We start from the raw sequence: 16990 nt of genomic DNA on the forward strand, positions 1-16990 counted from the left end.
AAATAAACCACAGTGGAGTCCTCATTCTCACTCACTCATACTCCGGCCCAAGTTTTTCCCACTGGCCTTGTCCACACCAACGCAATTCCTGGGCTCCATGACAAGCCCACTTCAGGTGTTTGACTGATTGAGCTGCCAGTCTAGTTTCTCAGCTTTGGGCGATAGTCTTGGATCTGCTCTGGGGTGGCACAAGAGCTCCCTTCCCTGGTCAGGGATCATTGAGATGGCTGTGTGGGGAGGAGCAGAGCTGGTGCAGCAGCGATCAGTAACAGCTCAATAATTGGAGACTGAGCTTGAGTGGGGGCTGTCCTGGGAGTGGACTTTCTGCCGGAAGAACTTCTGCACGTGCCTTACCATCTCCGCTGACAGTGATCAGGAGCAGGAACCCTGGCAGATTTCCCCTCTCTCTAACCCAGGAGTCTCTGGACAGTGATCAGGAGTAGGACTCCTAGCTGAGTCCCCCTCTCCCTAACCCAGGGGTCACTGGACAGTGATCAGGGGCAGGAACCCTGGCTGATTCCCCCTCTCTCTAACCCACGGGTCACTGGACAGTGATCAGGAGCAGGAACCCTGGCGGATTTCCCCCTCTCTCTAACCCAGGGGTCACTGGACAGTGATCAGGAGTAGGACTCCTAGCTGAGTCCCCCTCTCCCTAACCCAGGGGTCACTGGACAGTGATCAGGGGCAGGAACCCTGGCTGATTCCCCCTCTCTCTAACCCAGGGGTCACTGGGCAGTGATCATGAGCAGGAACCCTGGCGGATTTCCCCCTCTCTCTAACCGAGGGGTCACTGGACAGTGATCAGGAGCAGGAACCCTGGCTGATTTCCCCTCTCTCTAACCCAGGGGTCACTGGACAGTGATCAGGAGCAGGAACCCTGGCTGATTTCCCCCTCTCTCTAACCGAGGGGTCACTGGACAGTGATCAGGAGCAGGAACCCTGGCTGATTTCCCCCTCTCTCTAACCGAGGGGTCACTGGACAGTGATCAGGAGCAGGAACACTGGCTGATTCCCCCTAGAGTCATAGAGTTATACAACACAGAAAGAGGCCCTTCGGCCCATCGTGTCCACGCCAGCCATCAAGCCCTGTCTATGCTAATCCCATTTTCCAGCACTTGGTCCGTAGCCTTGTATGCTATGTCATTTCAAATGCTCATCTGAATGCTTCTTGAATGTTGTGAGGGTTCCTGCCTCTACCACCCTTTCAGGCAGTGAGTTCCAGATTCCAACCAGTCTCTGGGTGAAAAAGTTTTTCCTCAAATCCCCTCTAAACCTCCTGCCCCTTACCTTGAAACTATGCCCCCTGGTTATTGACCCCTCTACTAAGGAGAAAAGTTCCTTTCTATCTACCCTATCTATGCCCCTCATAATTTTGTACACCTCAATCAGGTCCCCTCTCAGCCTTCTCTGCTCTAAGGAAAACAACCCCAGCCTGTCCAGAATAACAACAGAAAATGCTGGAAAAACTCAGCAGGTCAGGCAACATCCGTGGAGAGAAATTTGAGGTGACGTTTCGGGTAGGACCCTTCTTCAAAACTGGAAAGAAAAGAAACTAGATTGGAGGCAGGGCAGCGATGGGACAAAGAATAAAAGAAACAAAAGAAGTAAAAGAGATTAGAAGCTAGACGAGATGGTGATAGGCTGGGATTAGGTGTTAAGTGTACTGGCAGGGCAAAAGATAGCTGCCAGGTGTGAGAGAGAAACAAAAGGAAAGGGGGGGGGGGGAAAGGAGTGGAACAATTACAAGAGAAAATGAAATGGGGGCCGAGCTTATGATCTGAAATTGTTGAACTCGATATTGAGTCCGGAAGGCTGCAGACTGCCTAATCGGAAGATGAGGTGCTGTTCCTCGAGTTTACGTTGAGCTTCCGTGGAACAATACAAGAGGCCAAGGACAGTGAGGTCCGAGTGGGAATGGAGCGGTGAATTAAAATGACAGGCGACCGGAAGCTCGGGGTCACCCTTACGGACTGAACGGAGGTGTTCCGCAAAGCGGTCACCCAATCTGCATTTGGTCTCCCCAATGTAGAGGAGACCGCATCGTGAGCAGCGAATACAGTATACTAGATTGCGAGAAGTACAAGTAAATCGGATTTCGGATTTCCAACATCTGCAGTATTTTGCTATCCCCCAGCCTGTCCAGTCTCTCTTCATAGCTGAAGCGCTCCAGCCAAGGTAACATCCTGGTGAATCTCCTCTGCACCCTCTCCAATACAATCACATCCCTCCTATAGTGTGGCAAACAGAACTGCACACAGTATTCCATCTGTGGCCTAACTAACGTTTTGTACAGCTCCATCATAACCTCCCTGCTCTTATATTCTATGCCTCGGCTAATGAAGGCAAGTATCCCATATGCCTTTTTAGCCACCTTATCTACCTGTCCTGCTGCCTTCAGGGATCTATGTACATGCACACCAAGGTCCCTCTGATCTTCCTAGGGTCCTACCATTCATTGTGTATTCCCTTGCCTTATTTGTATTCCCTTGCCTTGTTAGTCCTCCCAAAATGCATCACCTCACACTTTTCAGGGTTAAATTCCATTTGCCGCTGTTCTGCCCATCTAACCAACCCGCCTGTATCATCCTGTAGCCTGAGGCTTCCCTCCTCGCTATTTACCACTCCACCAATTTTCGTGTCATCTGCGAACCTACTGATCATACCTCCTACATTTATATCTAAATCATTAATGTACACTACAAACAGCAAAGGACCCAGCACCGATCCCTGTGGTACACCACTGGACACAGGCTTCCAGCCACATAAACAACCTTCGACCATCACCCTCTGCCTCCTGCCACTAAGCCAATTTTGGATCCAATGTGCCAAATTGCCCTGGATCCCATGGGCTCTACCCTTCTTGACCAGTCTCCCATGTGGGACATTGTCAGAAGCCTTACTGAAGTCCATGTAGACTACATCAACTGCACTATCCTCATCCACGCACCTAGTCACCCCCTCGAAAAATTCAATCAAATTGGTTAGACATGATCTCCCCCTGACAAAGCCATGCTGACTATCCTTGATTAATCCTTGCCTCTCCAAGTGGAGACTAATTCTGTCCCTCAGAATTTTTTCCAATAATTTCTCTATCACTGATGTTAGGCTCACTGGCCTGTAATTCCCTGATTTATCCCTACTACCCTTCTTGAATAATGGTTCTACGTTAGCTGTTCTCCAGTCCTCTGGCACCTCCCCTGTGGCCAGAGAGGTTCTGAAAATTTGTGTCAGAGCCCCTGCAATCTCCTCCCTTGCCTCACACAGCAGCCTGGGATACATCTCGTCAGGGCCTGGGGATTTATCCACTTTTAAGCCAGCTAAAACCGCTAGTACCTCCTCCCTCTCAATACTAATTTGTTCAAGTATATCACAATCCCCCTGCCTGATTTCTATGCCTACATCATCCCTCTCCATAGTGAACACAGATGCAAAATATTCATTTAAAACCTCACCTACATCTTCCGGCTCTACACACAGATTGCCACTTTGGTCCCTAATGGGCCCTACTCTTTCCCTGGTTATCCTCTTGCCCTTATATACTTATATAAAACACCTTGGGATTTTCCTTTATTTTGCCCGCCAGTGTTTTTTCATGCCCCCTCTTCGCTCTCCTAATTTATTTTTTAAGTACCCCCCTGCACTTTCTATGCTCCTCTAGGGCTTCCACTGTTTTTAGTCCTTTGTATCTGCCAAAAGCCTCCCCTTTTTTCCTAATCCATTCTTGTATATCCCTTGTACGATAGCAAAATACTGCAGATGCTGGAAATCCGAAATAACAACAGAAAATGCTGGAAAAACTCAGCAGGTCAGGCAACATCCGTGGAGAGAAATTTGAGTTGACGTTTCAGGTCGGAACCCTTTTTCAAAACTGGAAAGGAAATAAAATAGATCGAAGGCAGGGCTGCGATCGAACAAAAGAAGTAAAAGAGACATTAAGAGGTATTCAAAACCAGACGAGATGGTAATAGGACAATGGAGACAAAAGACGGCTGAGATTAGGTGTGACGTGTACTGGCAGGATGAGAGATAGCTGCCAGTCTTCCCTTCCCCACCCTTTCCTTTTTTTTCTCTCTCCCACATGGCAGCTGTCTCTCATCCTGCCAGTACACTTCACGCCTAATCTCAGCCGTCTTTTGTCTCCACTGTCCTATTACCATCTTGTCTGGTTTTGAATAACCTTGGGAAGACCATAGATGTAGGTATGACATTTTTCACACCCAAATGCCAAGCCAAGGCACTCCTTCTCGATTTGCGCATACCGGCACTCTGTAGCCGTCATGGAGCGTGACGCATACGCCACTGGTCGCCATTCTCCTTCATCTTCCTGTAGAAGGACAGCCCCTAATCCATTCTTAGATGCATCTGTGGACACTTTTGTCCTCTTTTTAGGGCAGAAGAACGTCAGTAGGGGTTCACTTGCTAGAATGTGTAGCAGCCCCTTCCATTCTCTCTCATGTTCATGTCCCCATTGGAACTCTGTCTCTTGGTGCAGCAGTTTTCTCAGATGAACAGTTTTCACTGCTAGATTTGGAATGAATTTTCCTAGGTAGTTAACCATGCCAAGGGCCCGCTGAACCCCTTTCTTGTCCTTTGGTTTCTCCATGTCATGTATAGCCTTTACCTTTGACTTGTCTGGCTGAATCTCCTCTGTAGAGATCTTGTCTCCGAGGAATGTGATTTCATTGACACTGAACTGACATTTGTCTTTATTTAGTTTGAGTCCATACTGCTGTATTCTCTGAAGTGTTTTCTCCAGTCTGGTGTCGTGCTCCCCCTGAGTGGAGCCCCATACTACCAGATCATCCACGTACACCCACACTCCCTCCAGGCCCTCGATGATTTGCTCCATTGCTCTGTGAAAGATTTCTGGGGCGGAGCTAATACCAAAGGGCAGACGCTGGTAGGAGTATCGACCAAATGGGGTGTTAAAAGTGCACAGCTTAGCACTTTCTTCATCAAGTTTCAACTGCCAGAAACCATGCGAGGCGTCCATCTTGGAGAAGACTTTCGCGTCTGTCATTTTGCTATTTCCTCTCTCTTTGGAATTTGGTAGTGCTCTCTTTTGATTTTGGCGTTAAGGTCCTTGGGATCCATGCAGACACACAATTTATCAGTTTTCTTTGAATTGACGCAGACCATGGAATTTACCCAGTCAGTCGGTTCCTCAATCTTCTTTATGACAGCTAGTCCCTCCATGCGGTTTAGCTCTTTCCTCAGTTTTTCATGGAGAGCCACTGGAACTCTCCTGGGTGCGTGAATCACAGGTTGTGCATCCTCTCTCAGTTTGATGGAGTATGTAAAGGGCAGTGCTCCGAAACCCTGAAATACATCTGCATATTTGTGTGCTATAGTCTCATGAGTCAGATTTGTACTATCTTGGGGGGCACTCTGCACACAGTCCAGTTCATTGATAGTGTAGACTCGCTTTACCAAGCCCAAATCCACACAGGCCTTACCCTCCAACAGTGACTCATGTCCTTCAGGCACTATAACAAAGGTCAAAGGGTGAATGTGATTTTTTACCTTAACATTCAGCCTACACGTTCCTTTTGTTTCAATGCTTTGTCCATTGTATGCCTTCAAAGACACTGTCTTGTTCAGTATTTTAGGTCGCACTTTGAGATTCCGTGCATCACTCCAACTTATGAGGTTTGCCTTAGCACCTGTATCTAGCTTAAAGGGAACAATGGTGCCATTTACCAGCAAGGGAGCTATCCAAACTTCAGTCTTTGGTCCTACAGAGTGCACTTCATTAGCATTTTTGCCCTGTTTTGACTCATTTTGTACCATTCCAACAAACAAAGTCTCTGCTCCTGTCTCTTCAGTCTCAATAGCATGCACTGTCTTTTTACCTTCAGTTTTCTCTTCCCAAAAACACATCTTGGCAAAGTGATTCCTGCCTTTACATTTTGCACAGTTCTTCCCATAAGCAGTACACTGTCTGGCTACGTGTTTATTACCGCACCGTCTGCATTCATAAGGCGTCATCGTCTTGAACTCCATGGGCCCTCTTGTGTCCCTTTTGTGTACCACATCCACCGGCAGGTTTTTCAGCCCCAGGGTGCTCCCGCCCGCTGCTGTGCTGCTCCCTTCGAAAGTTTTCGTGTGCATGGCTGAGAGTCCACTAGCATGACATATTTTCACTGCTGCATCCAAATTTAGGTCATTGTCTCTAAGCATTCTCTCCCTCACCTTCTTGTCGAGTATTCCAAAAACAACTTGATCGTGTATCATCGATTCCTTCAGGTCCCTAAAGTTGCATGTTTGTGCTTTTATGTTCAAGTCCGTCAAAAAAAATCAAAGGATTCTCCTTGCTTTTGCACGCGGGAGCGAAACATGAATCTCTCATACGTTTCATTCTTTTTTGGAGTGCAGTATTCGTCGAACCGTTCTATCACCTTGTCCAGATCATTTTTATCATCTTCGGCTACAAACGTAAATGTGTTAAACAGCTCGATCGCCTGCGAGCCAGCCACTGTTAGTAACAAAGCTACGTTACGTGTTCCAGAGCTAGTCGAAGCGTCAATCGCTGTGAGGTAGAGAAGAAAGCGTTGCTTGAAGACACGCCAACTTTCATCCACATTTCATTCTAGTTGCAGGCTGGCCGGAGGTTTTATTCCTTCCATTGTTGTAGTGTGTCCTTAGCATGAGTTCTATAAATCCTGGTACCATGTAATTTTATCTTAATAACGTAATTACGAGTCTCCCAAGCAGTTGTACTGGAGTGCCATTTATTCAGTCCTGACTCTGTGTCTCCAGTACAGTACTGCCAGCATAGCCAAGATGGCGTCAGATCCCACCCCTGGATATGACGTCAGCCATCAACCAGCTGTCAATCAAACCCTGCTGTCTTTATGACAGCTACGGTTATCCGTACAACTCCCTTATGCCGTTACATATTTGCTCTGCCTTCCAGGCTGACTTGTTTTTTCCTCTATATTTGGCTGTGCATCACCCCTACTATAGCTCCACTCTGTATCCCATCCACCTGCCAAGTTAGGACTGATTCCCCCTCTCTCTAACCCAGTGATCAGGAGCAGGAACCCTGACTGATTCCCCGTCTCTCTAACCCAGGGGTCACTGGGCAGTGATCAGGAGCAGGAACCCTGGCTGATTTCCCCTCTCTCTAACCCAGGGGTCACTGGACAGTGATCAGGAGCAGGAACCCTGGCTGATTTCCCCTCTCTCTAACCCAGGGGTCACTGGACAGTCATAGTGTCATAGAGTAATACAGCACGGATAGAGGCCCTTCGGCCCATCGTGTCCGCGCCGGCCATCAAGCCCTGTCTAATCTAATCCCATATTCCAGCATTTGGCCCGTAGCCTTGTATGCTATGGCATTTCAAGTGCACATCCAAATGCTTCTTAAATGTTGTGAGGGTTTCTGCCTCCACAACCTTTTCAGGCAGTGAGTTCCAGACTCCAACCACCCTCTGGGTGAAAAAGTTCTTTCTCAAATCCCCTCTAAACCTCCCGCCCTTTACCTTGAATCTATGCCCCCTAGTTATTGACCCCTCTACTAAGGGAAAAAGCTCCTCAGCATCCATCCTATCTATGCCCCTCATAATTTTGTACACCTCAATCATGTCCCCCCTCAGCCTCCTCTGCTCCAAGGAAAACAAACCCAATCTGCCCAGTCTCTCTTCATAGCTGAAGCGCTCCAGCCCTGGTAACATCCTGGTGAACCTCCTCTGCACCCTCTCTAACGCGATCACATCCTTCCTGTAGTGTGGCGACCAGAACTGCACACAGTATTCCAGCTGTGGCCTAACCAGTGTTTTATACAGCTCCATCATAACCTCCTTGCTCTTATATTCAATGCCTCGGCTAATGAAGGCAAGTATCCCATATGCCTTTTTTACCACCTTATCCACCTGTTCCGCCGCCTTCAGGGATCTGTGTACTTGCACACCCAGATCCCTCTGACCCTCCGTCTTGCCTAGGGTCTTTCCATTCATTGTGTATTCCTTTGCCTTGTTAGTCCCCCCAAAGTGCATCACCTCACACTTTTCCGGGTTAAATTCCATTTGCCACTGTTCCGCCCATCTGACCAACCCATCTATATCGTCCTGCAGACTGAGGCTACCCTCCTCGCTATTTACCACCCTACCAATTTTTGTATCATCCGCGAACTTACTGATCATACCCTTTACATTCATATCCAAGTCATTAATGTAGACCACAAACAGCAAGGGACCCAGCACCGATCCCTGTGGTACCCCACTGGCCACAGGCTTCCAGTCACAAAAACAACCTTCGACCATCACCCTCTGCCTTCTGCCACTAAGCCAGTTTTGTATCCAATGTGCCAAGGCACCCTGGATTCCATGGGCTCTTACCTTCTTGACCAGTCTCCTGTGCGGGACTTTATCGAAGGCCTTACTGAAATCCATGTATACCACATCCACTGCGTTACCCTCATCCACACACCTAGTCACCCCATCAAAAAATTCAATCAAATTAGTCAGACATGATCTTCCCTTGACAAAGCCATGTTGACTATCCCTGATTAATCCTTGCCTCTCCAAGTGGAGACAAATTTTGTCCCTCAGGATTTTTTCCAATAATTTTCCTACCACTGATGTTAGGCTCACTGGCCTGTAGTTCCCCGGTTTTTCCCTACTACCCTTCTTGAATAATGGTACTACATTAGCGGTTCTCCAGTCCTCTGGCACATCCCCTGTGGCCAGAGAGGTCCTGAATATATGTGTTAGAGCCCCCGCAATCTCCTCCTTTGCCTCACACAGCAGCCTGGGATACATTTCATCCGGGCCTGGGGATTTATCCATTTTTAGGCCAGCTAAAACCGCCAATACCTCCTCCCTCTCGATGTTAATATGTTCGAGCATATCACAGTCCCCCCGCCCTATTTCTATGTCTACGTCGTCCTTCTCCATAGTGAAAACAGATGCAAAAAATTCATTTAGAACCCCTCCTACATCTTCCGGCTCCACACACAGATTGCCACTTTTGTCCCTAATGGGCCCTATTTTTTCCCTAGTTATCCTCTTACCCTTAATATACTTATAAAACATTTTCGGATTTTCCTTTATTTTGCTCGCCAGTGTTATTTCATGGCCCCTCCTTGATCTCCTAATTTCTTTTTTAATTATCCCCCTGCACTTTTTGTACTCCTCTAGGGCTTCCTCCATCTTTAGCCTTTTGTATCTACCAAAAGCCCTCCTTTTTTTCCTAATCCATTCTCGTATATCCCCTGACATCCAAGGTTCCCTGTGGTTTTTGGAACCACCCTTGACCTTTACGGGAACATGTTGCCATTGTGTGATCTCAATCTCCCTTCTGAAAGCCTCCCATTGCTCCGATGCGGATTTTCCTACAAGTAGCTGATCCCAGTCCATTTTGGCCAGATCCTGCCTTATCCTATTAAAATCGGCCTTCCCCCAATTTAGAACCTTTATTTCCGGCCCATCCCTGTCCTTTTCCATGACCACCTTAAATCTTACCATATTATGGTCACTATCACCAAAGTGCTCACCTACTAGCACTTTTTCCACTTGGCCGGCCACATTCCCTAGAATTAGGTCCAGTACCGCCCCCTCTCTTGTAGGACTTTCTACATGCTGGCTCAAAAAGCTCTCCTGGATGCACTTTAAGAATTCTACACCCTCTGAGCCTTTCACACTCTGACTATCCCAGTTAATATTGGGGAAGTTGAAATCCCCCATTATTATTACCCTATTATTTGCACATTTCTCTGAGATTTGCCTACATATCTGTTCCTCTATCTCCCCCTGACTGTTTGGAGGCCTATAGTACACTCCCAGCAAAGTGCTTGCCCCCTTTTTGTTTTTAAGCTCCACCCATATGGCCTCATTAGAGGACCCTGCTAATATATCATCCCTCCTTACTGCAGTAATTGACTCCTTAATTAATATTGCGACACCCCCTCCTCTTATACCTCCCCCTCTGTCTCGCCTGAAGTGATCAGGAGCAGAACCCTGGCTGATTTCCCTCTTTCACAGTGATCAGTGATAACCTGGAGATGCTGTGACTAGGGATTGTTCCTGGGGACTGCTAATCTGTATGGTTCAGTAGCCCAGTAGGCGTGACCTTTTGCCCCTTAGTGTCACAGATACAGGCGCTGTGCAGAAAGGCCTCGCCAGTAGCGGGGGTGCAGGACAATGTGCACCTAGCGGAGGATCAGACCTACACATGTAAACTTGTCGCAGCTGGTGAGGCGGAATCGCTTGCCATAGGCCACCAGATCCATGGCCACATTGAGGTCCTTCCAGTGCCAGTAATCGCCCTGGTCGTTCTTCGGGAGGCGTTGCCTGTTGATCAGCTTGCCCTGGGTTAGCCCAGAATTGTCCACACTTGGCTCGTGAATGGTGATGCTGTCGTCCTCCAGGTAATAGTACAGGATCACAGGTCGGACCCGGTAATATTCCTGCGCGGACTCGTGAACCGTCTCTTTGAAATAGCCGTTGAACTTCAAAACCTGTTTGAGCAAAAAAAAAACACTGTCACTGACAGAGTACAGCATGGGGGCAATGGGGGAAAGGACAGGGAATTAGACTGAGCGGGGAGGTCTGAGAGAGGGCACGGGGGCGAATGGGGAAAGGGAATGGAACTGAGCGGAGAGCTCTCTCAGAGAGAGGGCACGGGGCAGGGGTGGCGATGGGGGAATGGAACTGAGCGGAGAGATCTCTGAGAGAGGGCACGGGGTGGGGGTGGCGATGGGGGAATATGACTGGGGAGAGATCTCAGAGAGAGGGCACGGGGTGGGGGTGGCAATGGGGGAATGCGGGCTGCAGTGCCAAACCTTCATTCTTGGGTTCAATGGCGAGAGTTGAACTGACTGTGAAAACTTTACCTTCTTATCAAATGCCACGTGACCAGGGATGAAATCTGATGGTGGGGCCTGCCTGGCCTGGCCGTAGGTTAATGTGGGTCTCTTGTTGGCCAATTCGTCCACATCAGACAGGGATGGCTGATTCACATGGATTGGTTCCCCACCGATCCCAACCTTGGGCACAATAGGGAGAGCGATGCCATTCTTGTAGGTGAAGGTCTGTGACCGATGGAAGTTTGACTTCTAAAGATAATTAGAATTGGATAATCTTCAGAACAGCAGAAGGCCACAGACACAAGAAGCCCATTCCTTTATCAAAGATCAACCCCACCTCCCACCTTCTCCCCATATCCCTAAACCCCCACCCTCTTCCCATATCCCTGAACCCCACCTCCCACCTTCTCCCCATATCCCTAAACCCCCACCCTCTTCCCATATCCCTGAACTCCACCTCCCACCTGCTCCCCATATCCCTAAACCCCCACCCTCTTCCCATATCCCTCAATCCCACCTCAAACCTTCTCCCTCAACCCCACCTCCCACCTTCTCCCCATATCCCTAAACCCCCACCCTCTTCCCATATCCCTGAACCCCACCTCCCACCTTCTCCCTCAACCCCACCTCCCACCTCAAACCTTCTCCCTCAACCCCACCTCCCACCCTCTCCCCATATCCCTCAATCCCACCTCAAACCTTCTCCCTCAACCCCACCTCCCACCCTCTCCCCATATCCCTCAATCCCACCTCAAACCTTATCCCTAAACCCCCACCCTCTTCCCATGTCCCTGAATCCCACCTCAAACCTTCTCCCTCAACCCCACCTCCCACCTTCTCCCCATATCCCTAAACCCCCACCCTCTTCCCATATCCCTGAACCCCACCTCCCACCTGCTCCCCATATCCCTAAACCCCCACCCTCTTCCCATATCCCTGAATCCCACCTCCCACCTTCTCCCCATATCCCTAAACCCCCACCCTCTTCCCATATCCCTGAATCTCACCTACCCACCTGCTCGCCATATCATTCGGCCCCTAGTTTTGGATTCCCCCACAAGTGGAAACATTTTCTCTACATCTATCCTATCAAACCCCTTCATAATAGCACAGGAAAGGGGTGATGTCTTCTTCTTAGGCAGTCCCTCGGAACCGAGGATGACTTGCTTCCACACTGGGTTCTCAGGTGACTGATGAGTCCAATGCGGGACCTACAGTCTCTGCCACAGGTGGGGCAGACGGTGGTTGAAGGGGCGGGTGGGTGGGGTGCTTGGGTTGACGTGCGCTCCTTGCGCTGCCTGCACTTGGCTTCCGCTTGCTCCCGGCGAAGAGACTCGAGGTGTTCGGCGCCTTCCCGGATGCTTCTCCTCCACTTTGTGCAGTCTTGGGCCAGGGATTCCCAGGTGTCGATGGGAATGTTGCACTTTTTCAAGGAGGTTTTGAGGGTGTCCTTGAAGTGTTTCCTCTGCCCACCTGGGGCTCTCTTGCTGTATCGGAGCTCCAAGTAGAGCGCTTGCTTTAGGAGTCTCGTATCGGACATGCGGACGATGTGGCCCATCCATCGGAGCTGATCGAGCGTGGTCAAAGCTTCGATGCTGGGGATGTTGGCCTGAGCGAGAACACTGACGTTGGTGCGCCTATCCTGCCAATGGATTTGCAGAATCTTGCGGAGGCAGCGTTGGTGGTACCTCTCCAGTGCTTTGAGGTGCCTGCTGTACATGGTCCATGTCTCTGAAGCATACAGCAGGGCGGGTATCACTAATGCTCTATAGACCATGAGCTTGGTGCTGGGTTCGAAGTCCTGGTCTTCAAACACTCTCTTCCTAAGGTGACCGAAGGCTGCACTGGCACACTGAAGGTGGTGTTGGACTTCGTCATCAACGTCTGCCCTTGTTGACAGTAATGGTCTCCCGAGGTATGGAAAGTGGTCTACGTTGTCCTTATCTGAGGAAGGTTGTTCTTGCCATGGAGGGAGTGCAGCGAAGATTCACCAGACTGATACCTGGGATGGCAGGAATGACGTATGAAGAGAGATTGGGTCAATTGGGCTTGTATTCGCTAGAGTTTAGAAGAATGAGAGGGGATCTCGTTGAAACTTATAAAATTCTAACAGGACTGGACAGACTAGATGCAGGAAGGATGTTCCCAATGGCGGGGGAGTCCAGAACCAGGGGTCACAGTCTAAAGATAAGGGGTAAGCCATTTAGGACTGAGATGAGGAGGAATTTCTTCACCCAGAGAGTGGTGAACCTGTGGAATTCTCTACCACAGAAGGCAGTTGAGGCCAATTCATTAAATATATTCAAGAAGGAGTTAGATATATTTCTTAAGGCTAAAGGGATCAAGGGATATGGGGAGAAAGCAGGGACAGGGTACTGAGTTTGGATGATCAGCCATGATCTCATTAAATGGCGGAACAGGCTCGAGGGGCCGAATGGCCGACTCCTGCTCCTATCTTCTATGTTTCTATGTTTCTAAGGCCTCGACATGGATTTTGATAATCGGGGAGCAGTACTGTGTGGCGGGGCAGGTTGGTAGAGGACCTTTGTCTTACGGATGTTTAGTGTAAGGCCCATGCTCTCGTACGCTTCAGTGAAGGTGTTGACGATGGTTTGGAGTTCGACCTCCGAGTGTGCGCAGACGCAAGCATCGTCTGCATGCTGTAATTCGATGACAGAGGATAGGACGACCTTAGATCTGGACTGGAGGCGATGGAGGTTGAACAGTTTCCCGTTTGTTCTGTAGATTAGCTCCACTCCAGCGGGGAGCTTACTGAGGGTGAGATGGAGCATTGCAGCCAGGAAGATCAAGAAGAGCGTTGGTGCGATGACACAGTCTTGCTTGACCTCGGTCCGTACGTGAATTGGGTCTGTGGTGGATCTGTTGGTCAGGTCAGATCTAGGTATTCTACGGTGAGTGTCTCACCTCCTGACTCCCCAAAGCCTTTCCACCATGTACAAGGCACAAATAAGGAGTGTGATGGAATACTCTCCACTTGCCCGGATGAGTGCAGCTGCAACAACACTCAAGAAGCTTGACACCATCCAGGACAAAGCAGCCCGTTTGATTGGCACCCCATCCACCACCTTAAACATTCACTCCCTCCACCACCGGCGCACCGTGGCTGCAGTGTGTACCATCTACAAGATGCACTGCAGCAACTCGCCAAGGCTTCTTCGGCAGCACCTCCCAAACCCACGACCTATTCCACCTAGAAGAACAAGGGCAGCAGGCACATGGGAACACCAGCACCTCCAAGTTCCCCTCCAAGTCACACACCATCCTGACTTAGAAGTATATTGCTGATCCTTCATCATCGCTGGGTCAAAATCCTGGAACTCCCTCCCTAACAGCACTGTGGGAGTACCTTCACCACACAGACTGCAGCGGTTCAACGAGGCGGCTCACCACCACCTGCTCAAGGGCAACTAGGGATGGGCAATAAATGCCGGCCTTGCCAGCGACGCCCACATCCCATAAGTGAATTAAAAAAAATATAGAATGTACAGAGGAGAAGTAAAAAAGGGAATAAGAGGGGCAAAGAGAGAGTATAAGAATAGATTAGCAGCTAACATAAAGAGAACCCAAAAGTCTTTTATAAACACATAAAGAGTAACAGGGTAGTCAAAGGAAGTGGGACTGATTAGAGACCAAAAAGGAGATCTTCTTGTGGAGGCAGAGGGCGTGTCTGAGGTACTAAAGGAGTCCTTTGCATCTGTCCTCACCAGAGAAGAGGATGCTGACAATGTCGCAGTAGGGGGCGGCAGTAGCGACGTTGGATAGGATAGAAACATAGATAAAGAGGAGGTAGTTAAAAGGTTGACAGTCCTTAAAGTAGAAAACTCACCTGGTCCGGATGGGATGCATCCCAGGTTACTGAGGGAAGTAAGGGTGGAAATTGCGGAGGCTCTGGCCACAATCTTCCAATCCTCCTTGGCTATGGGGGTGGTGCCAGAGGACTGGAGGATTGCAAATGTTACACCCCTGTTTAAAAAAGGGGAGAGGGATAAACCTGGCAACTACAGACTAATCAGCCTAACGTCAGTGGTGGGGAAACTTTTAGAGACAATAATTCGGGACAAAATTAATTGGCATTTGGAAAAGTATAGGCAGCACGGACTTGTTAAAGGCTAATCGTATTTGACTAACTTGATCGAGTTCTTTGATGAAATAACAGAGAGAGTTGATGAGGGTAGTGCGATGGATGTTCTGTGGGAACAGTAGCATAGTGGTAATGTCACTGGACTAGTAATCGAAATGTCACTGGACTAGTAATCGAAATGTCACTGGACTAGTAATCGAAATGTCACTGGACTAGTAATCGAAATGTCACTGGGCTAGTAATCGAAATGTCACTGGGCTAGTAATCGAAATGTCACTGGGCTAGTAATCGAAATGTCACTGGGCTAGTAATCGAAATGTCACTGGGCTAGTAATCGAAATGTCACTGGACTAGTAATCGAAATGTCACTGGACTAGTAATCGAAATGTCACTGGGCTAGTAATCGAAATGTCACTGGACTAGTAATCGAAATGTCACTGGACTAGTAATCGAAATGTCACTGGGCTAGTAATCGAAATGTCACTGGACTAGTAATCGAAATGTCACTGGACTAGTAATCGAAATGTCACTGGGCTAGTAATCGAAATGTCACTGGGCTAGTAATCGAAATGTCACTGGGCTAGTAATCGAAATGTCACTGGACTAGTAATCGAAATGTCACTGGACTAGTAATCGAAATGTCACTGGACTAGTAATCGAAATGTCACTGGGCTAGTAATCGAAATGTCACTGGACTAGTAATCGAAATGTCACTGGGCTAGTAATCGAAATGTCACTGGACTAGTAATCGAAATGTCACTGGACTAGTAATCGAAATGTCACTGGACTAGTAATCGAAATGTCACTGGGCTAGTAATCGAAATGTCACTGGACTAGTAATCGAAATGTCACTGGGCTAGTAATCGAAATGTCACTGGACTAGTAATCGAAATGTCACTGGGCTAGTAATCGAGATGTCACTGGGCTAGTAATCGAAATGTCACTGGACTAGTAATCGAAATGTCACTGGGCTAGTAATCGAAATGTCACTGGGCTAGTAATCGAAATGTCACTGGACTAGTAATCGAAATGTCACTGGACTAGTAATCGAAATGTCACTGGGCTAGTAATCGAAATGTCACTGGGCTAGTAATCGAAATGTCACTGGGCTAGTAATCGAGAGGCCTGGATTAATGATCCACAGGTAGAAGTTCAAATCCCACCACGGCAGCTGGGGAATTTAAGTTCAGTTCATTAAATAAATCTGGAATAAAATCTAGTGTCAGTAATGGTGACCATGAAACTATCGGATTGTCGTAAAACCCATCACGTCCACTAATGCCCTTTAGGGAAGGAAATCTGCCGTCCTTACCCGGTCTGGCCTATATGTGACTCCAGACCCACAGCAATGTGGTTGTCTCTTAACTGCCATTTGAAATGGTGTGGCGATACTGGGGTGGACAAATGTAAGAAGTCACACAACACCAGGTTATAGTCCAACAGTTTTATTTGAAATCACAAGCTTTCGGAGCGCTGCTCCTTCGTCAGGTGATGTGTGACTTCTTACATTTGCCATTTGAAATGGCCTAGCAAGCCAGTCAGTTGTATAAAACTGCCACAAAACACAATAATAAGAATGAAACCGGCATCGACCTCGGCTACGGACATGGCAATGGCACACCCAGCCCAGTCGACCCTGCAAAGTCCTCCTCACCAACATCTGGTTTGTGTCCAAAATTGGGAGAGCTGTCCCACAGACTAGTCAAGCAACATCGTCATACTCACAGAATCATACCTTTCAGCCCATGTCCCAAACTCCTCCTTCACCATCTCTTGGAAAACTGCCCAGGTATGTCCTGTCCGCAAAAAGCAGAACAAATCCAACCCGGCCAATTACTGCCCCATCAGTTTACTCTCAATCATCAGCAAAGTGATGGAAGATGTCATCGACAGTGCAATCAAGCGGCACTTACTCACCAATAACCTACTCACTGATGCCCAGTTTGGGTTCCGCTAGGACCACTCGGCTCCAGACCTCATTACAGCCTTGGTTGAGCTGAATTCCAGAGGTGAGGTGAGAGTGACTGCCCTTCACATCAAGGCAGCATTTGGCCGAGTGTGGCATCAAGGAGCCCGAGTAA

General features: G+C 48.6%; 1 protein-coding gene across 1 annotated transcript in view; it reads right to left on the reverse strand.

Annotated features, from left to right (window-relative positions):
* The window catches only part of efhc1 (EF-hand domain (C-terminal) containing 1), a 76978-nt gene that overhangs the window by 17217 nt on the left and 42771 nt on the right, over positions 1-16990 (reverse strand). Inside the window, exons 3-4 of the mRNA XM_085977090.1 lie at positions 10835-11056; positions 10172-10459 (exon numbers count right to left, since the gene is read on the reverse strand). Of these exons, the coding sequence (XP_085833216.1) occupies positions 10172-10459; positions 10835-11056 (510 nt within the window). The remainder of the gene's footprint in view (positions 1-10171; positions 10460-10834; positions 11057-16990) is intronic.

Source organism: Somniosus microcephalus, chromosome 3, assembly GCF_052327205.1.
Source record: "Somniosus microcephalus isolate GS21.2 chromosome 3, FLI_Smic_1.0, whole genome shotgun sequence".
In the NCBI taxonomy this organism is placed as follows: domain Eukaryota; kingdom Metazoa; phylum Chordata; class Chondrichthyes; order Squaliformes; family Somniosidae; genus Somniosus; species Somniosus microcephalus.